The sequence below is a fragment of the Molossus molossus genome, unplaced genomic scaffold (genome assembly GCF_014108415.1).
Source record: "Molossus molossus isolate mMolMol1 unplaced genomic scaffold, mMolMol1.p scaffold_m16_p_4, whole genome shotgun sequence".
NCBI lineage: Eukaryota > Metazoa > Chordata > Mammalia > Chiroptera > Molossidae > Molossus > Molossus molossus.
This window is the reverse complement of record NW_023425377.1, coordinates 21876021-21894957: the sequence shown is the minus strand read 5'-3', so window position 1 is coordinate 21894957 and position 18937 is coordinate 21876021. Positions and strand designations below refer to the sequence as shown.

General features: G+C 49.5%; 1 protein-coding gene across 1 annotated transcript in view; it reads right to left on the bottom strand.

Moving 5' to 3' along the window:
* Positions 1-12003: 12003 nt before the first annotated feature.
* FAT2 (FAT atypical cadherin 2) overlaps positions 12004-18937 on the bottom strand; it is a 67707-nt gene continuing 60773 nt past the window's right edge. Inside the window, exons 21-24 of the mRNA XM_036240143.1 lie at positions 16225-16666; positions 15437-15590; positions 13447-13904; positions 12004-12817 (exon numbers count right to left, since the gene is read on the bottom strand). Of these exons, the coding sequence (XP_036096036.1) occupies positions 12285-12817; positions 13447-13904; positions 15437-15590; positions 16225-16666 (1587 nt within the window). The 3' untranslated portion in view covers positions 12004-12284. The remainder of the gene's footprint in view (positions 12818-13446; positions 13905-15436; positions 15591-16224; positions 16667-18937) is intronic.

The following is an 18937-nucleotide window of genomic DNA, read 5'->3' as shown; positions in this document are numbered from 1 at the left end:
TTGTCAGTTGGGGGGGGAGGGTAATGAGGGTGGAGGGTGCCTGTCATAAACTGTGTTTTTTTTTGTTTAAATCAAGGTGATACAGGGGAAGCTATTTTGTTTCAGTGAATGATGAATTATGTGACTTGTAAAACGTGTCAGTGAATGTGTGAATAAGAGGAGTATGAAAAACTGCGGTCCAGCAGAGCGTGGTAACCACCCAGCACCGCGCGTGTTGTGTGCCTGCGTGAATGTCTGTTCCCTCGTGGTGTGTACAGAGATCGGATCAGGCAGGAGCTCAGAGACGATCTTGTTTTGGGTTCTGCACACGGATCATGTGTTAAACTTTTCCTGTTCAATAAATGAATTTTATTTTTTATTTTTGAAGGTTGTGGTTGTGTCTTTGTTTTCACTTTTTTGTATATTTTTTAAATGTATAAAAATACCCTGCTTGATAGATCAACATGTTTCTAGTTTATTTCACGGAGCTCATCCGGAAGAATAGTGTAAACAACAGAACCATCTATGGAATTGAGAGTTCCCCCAAAAGAGGCCAGGTAGTGATTTTTCTGTTAGATAGTCCTGCCTCTCCTGTCTGCTCCTGCTTCTCTCGAAAGCTTGAGTAGGAATTCTCACCCCTCCTGTGCATATCCGGATCACCCATACCAGGTTTTATGCATCAGTGTGGCTAGGCTATAGTGTTGAATAATTCAGTTACTCATTCAAACACTAACCTAGGTGCTCCTCTGAAGGTATTTTGTAGATGTGGCTAAAGTCGATAATCATTTGCCTTTAAATAAAAGAGATTATCCTCAAAATGTGGGTGAGCCACATCCAATCAGCTGAAGGACCTTAAATGCAAAACAGGTTTGTCTGAGGAAGAAGAGATTCTGCCTCAAAACTGCTGCAGCATCAGGTTTTGCCTAAGAGTTTCCAACTAGCCAGCCCAACAATCAAAGTCAATTCCTTGGAATCCCTTCCTCTCTCCGTCTCTATGTGTACGTGCGCGCGCGTGTGTGTGTGTGTGTGTGTGTATCTCCATCTTACTGGATTTGTCTCTGAAGAATCCTGACTGAGATGAGAGGTAACACTCAATTTTCTTGAAATTGGGGGGTTGATTTCAAGGCAGTGGAAGAGACGACTTCCCTTCTCTTTTTTGTCACATTTAAGAAGAAAAACAAGAACATCTGACGGACCCTGAGATAATTTGAAAACAGATCTTTGTTGGCTACGGAATTAGACTTGTTCAAAAGCAAGGCCCTCAAGGAACACTGTTAAAGTGGAACACTTTCCCAAGAGAGGATGGTAGGGAATGTATTATGTCCATTTTCAATTATATTATTACTGGAACGGGGGTGGGTGGGGGTGTCAAAGAGATCCAGGGATTGTTCCAAGTGGCAGAACCGGTACACACAGGCCCTGTAATTCCAGAGCCCCAGTGCTCCCCTGGGTATTGGCTGCCTCCCCCTCTTTGTTACTGCCTCAGGAGGGAGATCTTTAGGGGCTGTTGTGAGGGTTAGTGTTACAAGGTGCCTGGCAGGAAGGGCTCATGAAATATTTTTTGAAATATTAACTGAATTGAAAAAAAAAACAAGACTCAGAAGTAGTTTTCTCGTTTTTTGGTTATGCACACATTGTAATTGGGTCTTGCTCACTTATTTTGTATAGAGCATTCAACCCTTGTTAGATTGTTTGCTTCTTTACGTTTTTATTGTGCTCATATCCTGGTCATAATCCTTCCTTCCGGGTAACCAGAGCCATCACGGTAAGTCCATCGCACTGCTGGAGACACAAACTTGAGTGACAGTGAACTGAATTTGCACCCTGTTCCTGGGGCTCTTTACTAGGTAGGCTGGCTTCCTTAGACTCAACCCATTGCAGACAGGTACTAAGAAACTGTTTCATTAATGTTCTTTGCTACACCCTTGGCTATTGGTCTCCCTCCACCATTTTTTTTTTTTTTAAATTAGGGTATAATCTACATATAATAAAACAGGTACATATAATGTACCTGTTTTTTTTAAAGTATACAGTTTGATGGGTTTCGACAAATGAATGCAGTCATTTGACCACCACTTCAATGAAGATGCAGAATGTTTCCTTTATCCCCAAAGTCCTCTAGAACCCCTTTGCCATCAATACCATCCCCACGCCACTCAGCCCTTGGTAAGAGCTGATCTGATTTTTTTGTCTTCAGTTTTATCTTTTCTAAAATGTCATATAAATGGAATCATTAAGCATGGAGTCCTTCCTGTTTGGCTTCTTTCACTTAGCATAATGCTTTTTAAATTCATCCTTGTGGTTACATGTATCAATCATTTGTTTCTTTTTGCTGAATAATATTCCATTGCATGGATGAACCATACTTTATTTTTCTTTAGTTCGGGGGTTCTTTGTCTTCCCATTTTAGTTGTCTCCTTGGGTTTGTATCTATGTATTGGATGGACTTGCTATGACTCGCAGTCTCTGTGTGACGGGCTTTTGTAGTAAATGTCCTGTGGGACCCAGTGGTGTGGTCTTGTACTACTGCGCTGGATGCTCTAGGAATGACCCCTTTGTAGGTTATTTTGGTTCTCCTGTTGCAATTGGGTCTTGACTGTTGTCCTGTTCGTGGGTGGCTAACTGTGGGGCTCAGCCACAACCACATCCTGTGAGCCATCGCCCAGGTGCCGGGGCTGTCAGCGGGAACACCTGTATGTGGCCTCTTCCTGTGTCGGGCTTCCTCACAAAACGCTGGCCAAGTTCAAAAGCTGAGCATCTTTTGCACTGCCCTCACCCCAAAGGCCCTGTCCTTCTTATTTATTTTTTAAGTTGAATTTATTGGGGTGACATTAGTTTACGAAACCATACAGGCCTTTAGTATACAACTTAATAAAACATATTAGCACACTGCATCGTGCGCCCATCACCCCAAGCAAATCTTTTTCCATCCCCATTTTCCTTCCCTTTGTTCACCTCCACCTACTTCTTACCCACCTTTCCCTCTGGCTGTCACCACTCTCTTGTCTGTGCCTTTGTATTACATATACATGCGTGGGTTTTGTGTGTGTGTGTGTGTGTGTGTGTGTGTGTGTGTGTTTGCTTAATCCCTTCACCTTTCATCTAGTGAACCATAATTTATTCATTTTGCAGTTGATGGATGTTTGGGTTTCTTCTAGCGTTTGGCTGTTATGAATAAAGCTGCCATAAATATCCATGGACAGTTCCTTGTATAGACATATGTTTTTATTTCGCTTGGGTAAATGCGTAGGAGTAGAATTGTGGGGTTGTATGTAAGTGTATACTAGCTTTATAAGAAATTGGAAAGTTGTTTTCCAAAGCGGCTGTGCTATTTTGGGTTCCTTCCAACAATTTATAAAAGTTCCAGTTGTTCCATATACTCACCAGTACTTAAGAGTATGGTCTTTTTGATTTTAGCTGTCTTAATGGATATGTAGCCAGTCCCTCATTGTGGTTTTAATTTGCATTTGCCTGGTGACTAATGATGTTCTACATCTTTTCCTGGGCTTATTTGTCATTGGTCTGTCTTCTTAAAGTATTTGTTCAAATACTTTTCTTCTTTGAACATTTAGTCTGTTAAAGAAATTTTAAGCTTCTTATTTTGAAGTAATTATAGATTTGCAGGAAGGTACAAAGAAATGTATAGGGAGGTCCACCCTTCTCCACGGTTCCCCCAATGTTGACATGTTGCATAACTATAGTACATGGTCAGAACCAGGAAATTGACATTGACAAAATCCATAGAGCTCATTCAGCTCTCTCCAGTTACATATGCACTCATTTGTGTGTGTGTGTGTGCATGTATGTGTGTGTAGCTCTAAGCAATTTATCACATGTATAGTTTCCTTCACCACAATTAAGGTGTTTAACTCTATCATCACCACAAGACTCCCCATGCTACCCTTTTATAGACAAACCCACCTTCTGCACTCTCTCCCATATCCCTAAATCCTGGCAATCACTAATCTCTTTATCTCTGTTATTTCACGAATGCTACATCAATTGAATTTTACTGTATGTGTCCTTCTGATTGGCTTCTTTCACTACGTATAATTTCCTTGAGGATCATCCAAGTTGTTGCCAGTATCAATTATTTGTTCCTTTTTATTGCTAAGTCGTATTCCATGATATGGATGGAGGTACCAGTCATCATTGAAAGAAATTTGCAGTTACCTGGTCTGGCTATTACAAATAAAGCTGCTGTGAATATTCATGTACAAGTTTCTGCGTGAAAATAAGTTTTTATTTCTCTGGGATGTGACCACAATGGTGCGATTCCTGAGTTGTATGGTGAGCCCATTTTTAGTTTTTAGAAGGAACTTCCAAAGCATTTCCCAGAGTGACTGTACCATTTTTCATTTCCACCAGCAATGTGTGAATAATACAGTTTCTCTGTGCCCTTGTCAGCATTTAATGTTGTTATGCATTTTTTGGCCATTTATTAGATCTTGTAAATGTTTTGTTAGATTTATGCCTAAGTATTTACTTTTCTTTGTAACAATTGTAAATGGTGATGTTCATTGTTCATTGGTAGTGTTTAGAAATTGATCTTTTGAGTGTTAATGTATCTTGTGACCTTTCTGCACTCACTTAATCATAGTTCTGTGGGTTTCTGGTTAGATTTCTTGGAATTTTCTATGTGAACAGTCATGCTGTCTGCAAATACATAGTTTTATTTCTTCTTTTCCAAAATGTATACTTTTTTTTTTTGCCTTATTACAATGGCTTGAGCTTCTAGTACTGTGTTAAAAAGAGAGGTTACAGGACTTCCGGTCAAGATGGCGGGTAGGTAAACGCGGTATCGCGTCCTCCCATAACCACATCAGAGTTACAACTAAACTACAGAACAACCATCATTCAAAACCTCCTGAAATCAAGCTGAATGGAAGTCCTACAACTACGGAATTAAAGCAGCAGCCGCATGGAGACTGGTAGGAGGGGCGGAGGCGGACGGGCTGGTCCCACACCCACGTGTGGCTGGGAAGGTCCTCCCTGAGGACTGAGGGGTCCCCATCCCACATCAGGCACCCAGCTCAGGGTTCCAGTGTCAGGCAGAGAAGTCCCCATAACTTCTGGCTGGAAAACCAGGGGAACTGAGTCTGAGGCTGCTGGAGCCCCCAGGCAGCTCCTCTTAAAGGGCCCATGGGGACTTACTCTGACTCCCAGCCTCCAGGCTCCAGCGAGGGGGAGGCAGCTCAAGGGGCACCAGAGACATACAGGGAAGAACTGAGCTGTTTGGCACTGGAGTGAGGGCTGGAGAGGGGGCTTTCTCCAGGACAAACGTGCTGTCAGAGGCCTTTGTTCCTTTGGTGAGCCTTTACCTGAGGCAGCAGACAGAAGCCATATCTGGGACTCCAGCAACCTGGCTCACACTGGTAGCCCCGCCCTGGTGACTCCCTGAAGCCCCACCCCACCCAGCTTTCAGGCCCACTCAAGCTATCGCCAGTTGCTTTGCCATAGGATTGGCCTGTCTTGGATCCTGCTATAGGTTTTTCTAACTTTTTTCAAACAAGCAGCATCTGGTCTCAGCGAGCCCCATACCTCTTGTTAAGTAATACATAGAAACAAACAACAGAAAAGCAGTTACTTACCTACAAGGGAGTTCCCATAAGGCTGTCAGCTGATTTCTCAAAAGAAACTTTGTGGGCCAGAAGGGAGTGGCAAGAAATATTCAGAGTGATGAAAAGCAAGAACCTACAACCAAGATTACTCTATCCTGCAAAGCTGTCATTTAGAATCGATGGCCATATAAAGAGTTTCCCAGATAAGAAAAAGCTAAAGGAGTTCAACACCACCAAACTGTTATTATATGAAATGTTGAAGGGTCTTTTTGAAGAAAAAGATAAAAAAGATGAACAAAAAATGGCAATGAATACATATCTATTGACAATTGAATCTACAAACAAAATGAACGGGCAGAACAGAAACATTCTCATAGATTCAGAGAACATTTTGTTGTTTGCCAGATGGGATGGGGTTTGGGGGAATGGGTGAAAAAGGTGATGAGATTAAGAAGTACAAATTGGTTGGTAGACTGACAAACCTCAAAGGGAAGGGGTTTGGGGGGTGGGAAGAAATAAACCAAAGAACCTATATGTATATATGCATAACCAGTGGACACAGATAACAGTGTGGGGAAAGGCAGGAGGGGGATGGGAATGGGGAGGAGGGGTCAATAGGGGAAAAATGAGAAACATCTGTAATACATTCAACAATAAAGATAAGTTTTAAAAAAAGAGTGGTTACAGTGAACATTCTAGACTTGTTCCTTATCTTACATGGAAAGCATCAGTCTTTCACCTTTAAGGATGATGTAAGCTGTAGAATTTTTGTAGAAGTTCCCTCTGTTCCTGTACTGAGGGATTTTTGTGTTTGTTTTTTTTTTGGTCATGAATGGGTGTTAAATTTTCTTAAGTGCTTTTTCTGCATCAGTTAATAAGATCATACAATTTTTCTTCATCTATTGATACGGTGAATTAATTACATCAATTTAATTTTGAATATTGAACGAGCCTAGCTTACCTGGAATAAATCCTACTTGGTCATGGTATATTATTCTTTTTATGTATTGTTGGACTGTCTTTCGTTTTCCACTCACCCGGATATTTGCTCTGATAAAGGTAGAATCCAGAATTGTGCCTTTCTATAAATGCTCAAAACCATCTGCTATAACTGCTGTTCTTGATATAAGTGTACTTTGGCCTCAGGCCAGGTTCCCAGCTGCTGTGATCCTCATAAAGGCAGCATATGTTCCTTAGGTCAGAGTTTCTCATCCGCAGTGTTATGAACATTTCGGGCTGGAGTTTTCTATTGTGGGGGCCGTTCTGTGCACTGTAGGATGTTTAGCAGCTGCCCTGGCCTAAACCCCCTAGAAGCGAGTTGCACCCTGCCAGTTGTGACAACCAAAAATGTCTCCAGATATTGCCAAAGATCTCTGTGCACATGGGGGTGGGGTGGGGACGAGTGGTGGAAATCATGCGCCTACTCCCACTGAGAACCAACCACTGCCTTAACGTATGAACCTCCACCTACCCCTAGTTGGGAACGTGGCCTTTTTTTATCTTGGGCATGGGACCAAGGTAGGATGTGGTCATAGATACTACAAAGTATCTTCCTTTTTAATATAACAGTAAAATATTTAACATGTCTTGAGCATTTTACTCTGCCAACCACGCCAAGCCCTTTACCTGGATTATCTCCTTTAGTACTCAGATCCAGTGAAGGAAGGTACTGCAATGGTCTATTTGCAACTGAGACAGAAGTTGAATAACTTGCCCAAGATCACACATTGTCTAAGTGGAGCCAGGTCTGTTTGACTCCCAGCCTCACGTGTTGGCCCCTGAGCTCTGCTTCCCTGCTGCTGATTCTGTCCCTCCACTCCTCTGTCCCTCCGTGGACGCAGCGCGTTTGCAGGCCCTCATCTGGGCACCTAAGTCCGCCCATGTCCCAACCCAGCTGGGCAGAAAACCCACCGTTGCCCAAATACTCAAAACACGTAGGCCTTCTTTCTGGGCTGTTCTCTTGGCCTTTCGGGCTCTACTCTTAGTGCTAAATCTGAAGTTCAACTTGAAGACTCAGCTCCCATGGCTGCTCCTCTCTGGAACCTTCCCGAGCCTCGTCAGTCAGAATCTGTGGTGCCCTCCCCAGCAAGGCTGTGACATTCTCCCTCTGGTTAGCCTCCTCCCTACTTATGCTAGAGATGCGATCACTTGGCCACTTCCGGGTCATGAGCTGCTTGAGGCATTGAGCAGGTTACACTTGGTCTCCCACGGCCAGTCCGTGGGGCTTGTCGTGTATCTGGAATTGGTTGGTTACCAAATTCAGAGTAGTTTCCTTCAGTAGGGGGTGTGGTGCCTTGGCCTATAAGGAGTGGACATCACTATTCATTTTGAGTTTTGTACCAGTTTAACGGAGCACTTTCCTTGGTGGGGCCCCTGTAGATTAGTGGAGGAATCTTGAGAAAATTCTAAAGCTTGTCTCTCTCCAGCTCAGTCCCTGAGAATGTTTCTGTTCTTCATTCGATGGGATAGCAGGGGCCCCTCCTCAAGATGGAGCTGACAGAGGACGCCCAAGGACTTCCAGAGTCTGCCCTTGGGCACTGCAGTGTGGGTTACTCAGCACCTGGGCCCAGTGCTCTCAAAGGTGGCATTTGACCAATTCATCATGTGGTGTAAAGAAGTAAGAAGAGGGGCCTGCTGTTCCACATCGAATTAGCTGTCAGCCCTCGGCAAGTCACTCCATATCCGAAAATGTGACGTACTGTATCTCTCTCTGCCCCCTCTGTCTGTCTATTGATTGATCGACTGATTGATTGGTTGGTTGGTTGATTTTGAGAGAGAGAGAGAGGGAGATTTGTTGTTCCACTTATTTATGCATTCATTGGCTGATTCTTCTGTGTCCTGGCCGGGGATCAAACCTGCAACCTTGGCGTATACCCTCTCTCTTTTACTTACTTATTTATTTAATTTTTTCCCCTCTATCTTTTAGAATCTCCATAATCTTCATCCAAAAGAGAGTGGTTTTCCAACCAAGGCCTTTGGCTCTGTCCTTCTTGCTCCCCAGATACTCGTTTTTCGAGGGTCTGGCCATGGCTTCAGTCTTTCCCCCATGACCTCATGGCTCCCTCCAGCGCTGTTCCGGGCTCTGGAATGCACATTTGCCGTCTGAATAGGCCTTGCGGAGCCCCACGTGCAGGCGGAGCCTCCCTCCACCGCCGGAGGAGCAGCCTCAAATCCCTGCGCCCTCTGTCCCGGAGGACTTGGTTGTAAGTCCTGCCCCCGCCCCCCAGCTGCCCTTCTCTAGCAAGGCCCAAGGTTGCTGTGTGTCTCTTCAGGACCAGCCTCAGAACTGGAGCCAGGGTTACAGGAGGGAGTTGAGCCCCAGCTCTGAGCAGACTCCACCTCCCCAAATCCAGACGCCCTGGTTGTTGTACCGCCTAGAACCAGAGCGACGTCCTCGGTTTCTGCACTCAGGTGGATCATTGGACTGAGCCCTCGCGGTCCTTCTTGCTGCTGTTCCTCAGCCCTCTGGTGTCCTGTATTTATCATTTGTTCTATGACCTCAAATGTAAGGTATGAGTCTGGAGTCAGGCAGCTCTGAATTGAATCCTGGCCCTGTCACTCGTCAACGGGGTGACTTCACTTTTAGTTACCAACATAAACTGATTTACTTGATTTCTGTGCGTCTCTGCACCTCCATCTGTACAATGGAGATGACAGTACTTACCTTGTGGGGTTTGTGAGGATTAAATAAGATAAGACATGCCAAGTGCTTGCACAGTGCCTGGCTTGTAGCAAGTGTCAGTAAGAGGTGGCAGCGAGGATGCTTATGGTAAACTGTAAAAACGTCCAGCCTGGAAGTCAGGAGAACCGGTCTCTGCCTGTTTCTGCCGCTGTTACGCTGTGTCCTTCACAGGGCATTGCGGACCCCCCCCCAGGGCCTGACCTGGGAGGATTTCCCTGAAAAGCTTTGGGTCTTCCAAAGCCTGGTGGGTTGGGCCTTGGTCTCAGAGAGCCCTCTGGTGGCTCATCCATGAAGGTACAGGCTCCGGAGGCTAAAGGGAAGGAGGCCCTGGTCAGTGGAGAGGTGGGCTGGGTGGACAGAGGCTGAGCTAGTGGTTTTGTAGGGAGATCCTCAGGCCGGGTGTCGGACCTGAATGTGGGGTTCATCCCTCTGAAGTTCCAGCTGTGGGACCTCAGACAAACACCACCTCTTCTATGGGCCTCAGGGTGAGGAATATTGGGAATAGAGATGGACTAGGTTAGTGTATCCCAAAGATGATTTAGGGGGCCCCTGGACAGTCATTTAAAAAAATCTGAATGGTTGTGTATTTTCATGTGTGCTAGAAGAAATAGTAAATTTTAAATCTTTTAGCTTGTGAATATTATCATTTTAAGGTGAGTGGCAAATTAAAAAATCTAAATACACTAAAAGAAAAATATTAAGTAAATAATAGTACAGGTGGTATTCCATCAGAGCAAAAATCATAAAAATGATCAACTCAACAGAAGTTTAGGCAACACTAGACTAGATTATGTGTGATTTCCTGCACACTTCTGATAAGTTAATTCTACCTGTATAGTATTTGGTATTATTTCTTAGCATAATAATCACCATTTATTATTTATGTGGCTATAAGCTCTTCGTGTTTATTGCTCAGAACAGTAGCTATTATTTACTGTCTTAGTTTTACTGAAAAACGAGAGGCCAAGTCATACCTGCCTGAGTTAGTATGTGGCAGAACGGGTTTGGGACGGAGCCTGTTTGACCCGAGAGCCACAGTCTGCAGTGGGAGCCTGAGGGCTGGGCCGGGGTTTTCTAGTCTCAGTGTTACCTACCAGGCTTGCGCGGACCACGGCTGCCTGGTGACACTCACATGTAGCGGGGCCCCAGTGGCCAGGCCGACTCAGGCTGGGGGGAAGGAGGGCGGCCGCGGTGCCTGGCTTCCCAAGACCTGCGACAGTGAACCCCTTTCCCGGGCCAGTGCCACGTGGCGCAGGGGTGCTGGCTGGGTCGGCCGTCTCGAAGCCTTGTCCTGGGCCTCTCGCCACCCTGCTGGTTAGTGAGCCTGTCCACTGTGGACAGTTGTATCAGACTCGGAGGCATTTTTTCCAAGCCGTGTCCTGGGCTCCATCTGCAGAGGTTCTCATTTTGTACGTCTGAGGTAGGGCTCAGGGGTCTTTATTTTAGCCGTTTTGCTAGAGTTGGGTGTTTGATGACTTCCAGGGTCCCTTTCACCCCCTAAATTCTGTGAACTTCAGCATGGGAGGGCCTGTAGATCCTTGTGCACCTTCCCTGACTCAACCCAAACGGTAAGTGACACAGAAAATAGCGGTAAAAAAGATACTTTATTGTTTAAAAAAAAAAAAAAAAAAAAAGACCACTGAATCAACACACACCGTCATTCACGTGCAGCCGCACGCGGAGCCGCGGACACTCACAAACACGCTCTCACCACACAGCACGGCCTCCCCACGCTGTAAGCAGCACCCTGGGGTGAGAGTCTCTGCTGCTCTTCCTTTTGACTTTTGTCTCCAGAAACAACACATGAAAAAGAAATGGACCAGCGAAGGGGATGGGGGGTGGGTGGAGTAGCAAGGCCACCAGAATTCTCTGATTGCTGCCACTCCTGGCTACATACACTCTGCACATGTGTACCAACATAACTAATCATGGGTTGCCCACATGTGTAGGCACGTGCCCACATTGACCCTCCATGCATAGGGTTGAGTCACTGCAGGTAACACTTAGATTGGCAGGCTTCTGAGAGGGAGGGGCAGGCTGTCCAGTCTGGATACCCTGCTGTCCGGCTCCCTGCCTCCACCCTGCCCTGAATGGACGTTGTAAGTTCCTTGCGTCTATGGAAGAAAAATCCCTTTGGGGCAACTCATCCAGACAGCAAGGTTGAAAAGTGCCTAACATTTTTTTAAATGATGAATGATATCCTTCCTGCCTTTGGCCCAAAGTGCTTGAGAAACTTGGGATGAAGAACCCACAGTTCCATGAGGTCTGAATTCTTTAACGAAAGGCCAGGGCTGCAGGAATCCTGGCTGGCCCTGGCTGGTAGAAAGTCACGTGACTTTAAGAGGCAGAGCAAGGTGCTTGGTTGGAATCTGGACTAGAGGAGCAGGGCCTCCAGGAGACCGAGGCCGAGGTGATGCTCCTCAGGTGCCCTTGCCCCTCATGCCCCATCTCATCCCCGGTGCCCGGCACGGTGCCCGGCCCGGAGCAGAGGCTGCAGTGGACACACGGATGAGGCAGGGCACATAAGTGACTTCCGGGAACTGCTCCCTGCTGCTCACTTCTCAGCCCCTAGGAGGACGCCCTGTGGCCCTCCAGGGTCCACGACCCTGGGACCCCCTCTCCATAGTGGGTGTGGTGGTAGCCCCGGAGGCATGAGCCTGCCTCTGCCTCCAGAATGGGGCTGTGAGCAGGTGTAAGAAGTGCCCCAGAGCTGGCCCAGTAGACCAGGCCCGGGCTCCCTGGGCGCTGAGGGGGCCGATCAGAGACAGCCTGCCTCCCGCCCATCTCAGGTCAGCCACCCCTGCTTTTCCAGGGTGCCTGCTCTGTGCATCCCCTCTCGCTGGGGCCCTTGTGCTGCTCTTGGAGCTCTACCCTCAGCTTCCCTCCACCCGCAGGGACTAGCTGGGGGTCTGGAAGAGCACATGTCAAGGTATGGCGGCCTGGACTGGGGATGGGAGCCTCCCTCCCACGTTCCCAGCCACGCTCCACCCTCTCTGTCGATGGGAAGAGGGGCCAGGCCTTGGCCTCCGCCTGCCTTCCTCTGAGGACATTCATGAACATGGCTAGAACATGACCTCCTCACAGCTCCCATAATCACTCTCTACCATGTCAGAGCCCTCGTAGTTGGGGGGTGCCTGGGGCTGGCCTCGGCCTGCAGGAAGCCCACCCCCCACCTCGCACTCAGCGTAAGAGGGCCCAGCCCGGCTGAGGCGCATGCTCACCCCCTTGTAGCCCCCTTCTGCCAGGCAGGGGGCGCCCCCGCCCTGCCGGAGCTGCGAGTGGTAGTAGCTGATGGCTGTGTACTCATTGAGACAGGGGGCCAGCAGGCGCTCCTGGGGGCCGGGGGGCCGTGGCGGCATCAGATCCTCCAGGTTCTGGTTGCTGTAGCGGGGCGGGAGGGGTGCCCGCTTGTTTTCCAGCTCCAGTGGGAAGGGGAAACCCCCATAGAGGCCGTTGGGTTCTGGCATCACAGCCGGGTTCTGGTGGCAGTGAGGTGAGGGCGGCAGAGGGCCTGGGGTCACTTCAGAGTGGGGGTACTCCCAGCGTTCACCCCTGGAGTACGTAGGGGGCCAGCCCATGGCTCTGCCTGGGTACACTGGAAGAGAACATGAAGACAGGGTGAGCTGTGAATTTCCTTGGTGAGAGCCCGGGAGTCTCGGGTCCCAGCTGTGTCCCTGCTCCTGAATAGTTGGGTGAATTAGAACAGGCCACTGCATCTTTATGGGTCCTAGCTACCCTATCGACAAAAAGTTAGTGAAAACATCTGTTTTAACTCCTGGTGAATAAGCCGGGAAATACAAAGTGCTCACATATTCACCTCCTTTTGAGCCAAAGACAAGAAAGGGGTGAAGGCACCTCCTCTCAGCCAGCCAGGTCCGGCCGGAGGTTGCTGCACCTCCGGACTGGACAATCAGCAGGTTGGACCGCCGCTTCTCCCCTCCTTCCCAGAGAGGCACGGATGTGCAGAAGCCTCCTTTTCCCCGGGGATCCTACCCACTCCTACCCAGAGTCTGTAGGTTTCTGCCATGGACACGGAGCCTTGGAATTTAGAGGAGTGGATCATGACGTGGCAGGACGAGCCCGAGAGCTGGCTTCGGTTCTGGCCCACTAGTGCCCTGTGACCTTGACCACATCCCTTCACATCCCATTGCAAGGGATTGGACTGAATGGCGACCAAACCCCCTTATGCCTTCCCCAAGGTGAAGGGCCTCTGGCTGTACTGACCCATCTCCTCTCCTGACCAGGTCCTCTTAATGATGGGCTCGTCGTCCGAGCGGGAAGGGACGGCAGCCGGTGGGAGTCTGGGAGGGACGCTGCAGACCACTGGCTGCTGCTTAGAGCTGGGTCCGAAAGTGACGAATTCATTTGGACCCGAGGTCTTGCTGGGTTCTAGCTGGTTCACGCTGTTGCAGGAGTTGGTGCTCAGAGGGTTGAGCTCGATGGCGGGCATGGCTTGGGTGTCAACACCCACGCTCCTGGCCAGGAGGTCTGGGTCTTCCATGGCCACGGGCTTGTGAGACTTGCAACTGCGGCAGTAGAAGAAAAGCCCGGCCGTGATGGCAATGGTGCACAGCAGGCCCACGGCGATGATCGCAATCTCCCGCTGCCCCCAGTCCCCCTTTTCAATCTCAGGGGTGACTAGGCAGGTTCCTTCCAAGCAGCCCATTGCCTTCATCTCACACCTGCAGAGACAGAGAAATAGGTTGGGGGCCGAGTCACGAGCTGCCCTTTCCATGTCCCCTCCTACAAAGATCCGTGGGACGGAGACCCCTGCAGTCAGCCTACCCCCTCCAGTTTGAGAGAGAGAGAGGGAGAGAGAGAGAGAGAGAGAGGAGAGAGAGAGAATGAATGGATTATCAAACATCAGCATATCAACTTCAGAACTGTTCATCCTCCACCAGTCACGTGTAGGACTCAGCTACACCCTCGTTTCTGACCATTTAGATCTGGACTCTGACACATCCGTTCTTTTCGCCCATGAGGTCTCGACCTTGGATACACTCTCCAGCAATGAGACGAGGTTCCCAGCTGTCTACAGCCGTAGAGGCGCCCACATAACTAGCTGTCCTCTCGCAACGATGTCAGGGTGCCACCCAGCAGCGGCGGACCAGGCGTCACCAGCGTGGCTCTGCGCAGACCTCGCACTGGACAGCTGTCTCAGAGAGCACCCGGACTGGATGACCTCTCGGGCCACCCTCAGCTTAGTGTTCCACGTGGGAGACTCGGGAGACTTGTATGGCCGGCTTGATCCCCCTTTGAAAGGATCCTGGGAAAAGCCCCCTCCGTTCCACTTGCGTCCCAAACCTCCCCCAGTGCCTGAAATGTCACCACCAACAGTTGTTCCCGTGGGGTTTAACGTTGTCCTCCCCAAGTTCCCCTTTTCAATCGCAAACACCACCTCGCGAGGAGTGCCCTCCGACACATCCGCGGCGGGAGCGTCCGGGCCTGCGGAGCAGTGAGGGAAGTGGCCCCGGAAGAGGACTTGGGTCGTACCCCTGCATTCCCCCCGGGGATCTGGGTGGGCCTCAGTTTCTCCATCTGTAAAATGAGCGGGCAGACTACCTCGCTGGCTCTCACGCACAGGCCGGCAGCAAGGGCTCCCTTGGGAGTTTGTAAAAAAGTCGAGTCCAGGGCTCGTTCCTCAGAGATGCCGAATTAGTAGCCCAGGACTGTGTTTTTCACCAGGATCCCTCAGGATTTTTTCAAGGCTCCCATCAAACCAGACTGCCAAACCTCTCGACCCCCAGGGATCGTAGGTGATTCGCACCCCTCCACCCGCCCCCACGCCAGCACAGTACAGACACAGGCAGCAGCAGTGGGGTCCGAGGCCCACAGCCGTGCCTGGACCGAGTGGTCATTGTCTCCAGGTCGCTTCTGGAATTCACGATCCAGAGCAAACGATGAAGAACTGTAGCTGTTTTCAGACTTTCTCAGAGATCAGAACCACCCGAGGAGCTGGATAGAAGTGCAGATTCCTGGGCCCCAGCCTGGGGTGTCTGAGTCCCTCGGTTCAGAATAGGGCTTGGGAGGCCTCTTATTAACCAGCACCTCCCTCTCCCAGTGTCCTGAGGCAGGCGAGCGGAGGGAGAAGCCAGGCCTGGAGCAGTCAGCCCCGTGCCTCCCATCGGCCTTTCTAGGGTTCAGAGGGCAGAGCTCACTCCCTGATGGTGCCAAACCCCGGGCGAGGAGCCAGGGTGGCCTGTCCTGTGCTCACCTGTCTCCTGGGTGAGGCTGAGAACAGTTACAGGAGGCCCCTTCGGGGGAGGAGGTGCAAGCTCCGTCTTCCAGGCAGGGTGTCAAAGTACAGTTCTCCTTTCTGTGTTCACAGTGCTCCCCGTGGAACTGTGGGGGACACTTGCAGACGTAGCCTGGGAGGAGGAGAAGGGAGGGACAGTGCATCAGCCGGCAGCCAGGAGCCCAGGCTGAGAGGCCCTGCAGAGCGGAGGGGAGGCCTCAGCATGTGTGCAGACACCCGTGGTCACGTTTGTTTACTGAGTCCCAAACAGCACGCTGGGCAGGGGCACCCTGCTGGACGGGAGACTCGTTCCTGGCCCGCAAACAACCTAACGCCCGGCAGAGAACGGTCATCTAAAAAACAACACAGACCCCTCGTTTACCAGACTGTGCTACTCTGCATGAGAGCTCCATGGGTGAGCTAGATCCCCACAACTCAGCAGGCAAGAAGGGAAGAGAGGGACGTTTGGAACCAGGAGGCAGAGCACTTCCCTGTGATCTGGACCCAGAACGTGCCTCTCACTTAACTGCCAGGTGACCATGTCCTTTACTGCTCGGGGCTCCCCTTACACGGCCCACAGTGTCCTGGGCTGGAAACCGGAGCGATCAGTGGCTCTCTTCCCTCCCCCTCCCTCCCCCTCCCTCACGGGGCTGTGGTGGAAGAATATGCTGTGTAAACTCTGCGGTGGTATTTGATGGCTAGTCCAGCGGGTCAGGGTCCTCTGAAGAACCTCCTGGAATACGCCTTGGTGCCGCCCCAGCCCTCACCTGTCCTGGGGGCCGGTGAGCACTTCCCCCCGTGGAGACAGGGGTTCCGGCTGCAGCGTGGGCCGTGGGAGCAGCACTGGGTGAGGGCCTGCCTCTCCAGCAGGCCTGCCGCCTTCTTGTGGGGGGCCAGCAGCTCCAGTGCCTGGCCATTGATCCTGACCACATCTAGGCAGCCCTCGAAGCCCTGGGAGACATTTGGGGGAGAGCGAGAGAGGACAAGGCCGCCTAGGAAGAGGTCTCTTTCGGGCCTCAGACTCCGGCAGTTCTCTGGGAGGACGAGGGAGCCGTTGCCTAAGCTGTCAACCAACAGGTGGATGGAAGTGTCCGTCTCCTTCAGCAGAACGGAGTGCCACTCCTGGTCATTCACGTGGAGCCAGGAGGAAAGGGTCCCATAGAAGCCGCCTGGGCAGCGGTATTCCAGCTGGAGCACTCCTCCGAGCAGCTGCAAAGAAACCCAGACGGCATCAGCCGAGCCAAGAAGTTCTACTTTTTTAACCCTCACCCGAGGACATTTTTCCATTGTTTGTTCAGATAGAGTGGGAGGGAGAGAGAGGAAGAGAGAGAGAAACATGGACATGAAAGGGACACATCGAGTGGCTGCCTCCTGCACGACCCAACCAGGGCCGGGGAGAAACTGCAACCGAGGTACGTGCCCTTAGCGGGAACCGGACTTGGGTCTCTCTGGACCGTAGGCCGACGCTCTAACCGCTGAGCCAAACCAGCCAGGGCCAGAAGTTCTTATAAAAAGCCCTGCTAACAGGCTGCCAGTGTAAAGAATGTTGGTTGTAATTTCATGGGTGGGAAAGGTAGTGTTTGGTGATTTTCAAGGCTGTTTTAGATACTGTGTTTGTAGAGAATCAAAGCCTTCCAAGTGTTCTTCTGTCTGTAGGTTTATTTGACCCTCATTGCACTCCATGGGATGGTCTGGGCAGGCATGACATCCCCATCTCGCAGATGAGGGAACTGAGGCCCAGAGATGCCTTGCTGTCTTCTGGATTCTTCACAGGCCTCCCCAGTGCTCTGCCTTCCTGAACATCGGCCACCAAGGATGACAAAACCTCCCCTCCCTCCCACGCCCTTATCCATCAGTTTAGCAGTTCTTGAAGTGGGTTTCCAAGATCTGTTCAGGGGATCTGCAAGGGGCAACTATTTTCATAATAATCTGAAGACATTATTTGCCTTTTCTACTCTCATTCTTTCACAAATCACGGTGGAGGTTTCTGACATGTGCTAGCACACAGATGAGGCAGAAGTTGGTGTGAAAAACCAGCTGTCTGCTATTAAGCCAGACATCAGAGCGATTTGCAAAAACGTAAGACAATGCCTCTTTGTTTTATTTTGGAAAATGTAATTATTTTTCATAAAATATGGTTTTTATGTGAACGTGTAATGGTTTCCTCAGTTTTAAATGCATTAACAAATAAAGAGTTTAACATGTTTCTGTTTTAACTTCTAATACTGGACATGTCGATGGCGATATATAAACCACATAAACAAAACTTCCTTGAGATCGTCAATCATTTTTCAGAGAGTAAAAAACCCCAAAATCAAAAAGTCTGAGAACCACTGGGTGAAAACATCTTAGTTTCCCTCACGCTAAGGAGCGGGGTGACTTGGAGTGAAATCTTTTTCTGGTCACTGTAGGTCAGAGCTTTCTCTGGATGAAATTTGAAGATACAAGCCAGTGTTTTCAGGAGTTAGCCATTTGTACACAACCTTCCTGACTTTTGCCCTGATTCAATACTACCTATAGCATTATTTACTTAAAAAACAAATAAACCTTACTGTTATACAGTAAATAGAAAAGCAGAATGACAAAAATAAGTGCTACTCAAATCGTGGTGCTTAAATCAGTCCTGTAACTTGACACAGGACCACAACCCATTGGTCCTACCACCTTCCCAGTCTCCCGTCCCCTCAGCAATGCCCTCCCCGCTCTCCTGATCCAGCTCAAAGTCCACCGCCAAATTCCTATCCCTCTCTTACTTGGCAGGACTCACTTGGCAAACCCACAAATCTGGTAAAACTCCACTGTCCCCCTTTTCTGTTCGAGCGTCATGGAGCTGAACACGGCTGGAGCGAAACACGCGTCCTTACCTGTTGGTCTCCCTTAAATTTCATGACCAGGAGTCTCAGAGAAACCCTGCGTGCTGCTCAACAACCGTGCTATCTTCCTTAGTCCATTTACTCTCCCAGACGACTATCTTCACAACATCTCTCTCCTCAGCCCCTAATGCCTCCTCCTCCTTCTTGCTCTCAGCAATCAGATGGGGACTTGAAGACACCTCGCAACCGCGTCCGTCCGCCTTGGCGAAAGCCAGTCCCCCCGTTCCTGTACTAGATCCCAACCCCCTTACTTCCTCGAGGACAAGATTCCACTGACTCTCCTTTCTCTTTCCTCCATCTTCATTCATTCTCTGCTGGGTCATCCCAACGGTCCTACAAACATTATCGCTCTAGTATTTTAAAAAAGTTGACTGGAACGTACTTCTCTTGTCAAATAGCACAAGACATCTGGGGGAACAGCATTCTAGGTGGAGGGAACAGCAATTGGCAGGAGATTCTTTAGCATGCTCAAGGCACCCAGAGGTCTGCATGGCTTGATTGAAGTGGCTTCGCTTTCCTTTGCAACAAAATTCCACCCTCACCCACCACGACGCTGAAACCACTGGCGTCAGGGTATTCAGTGACCTCTGTGTCGCCAAAACCAGTG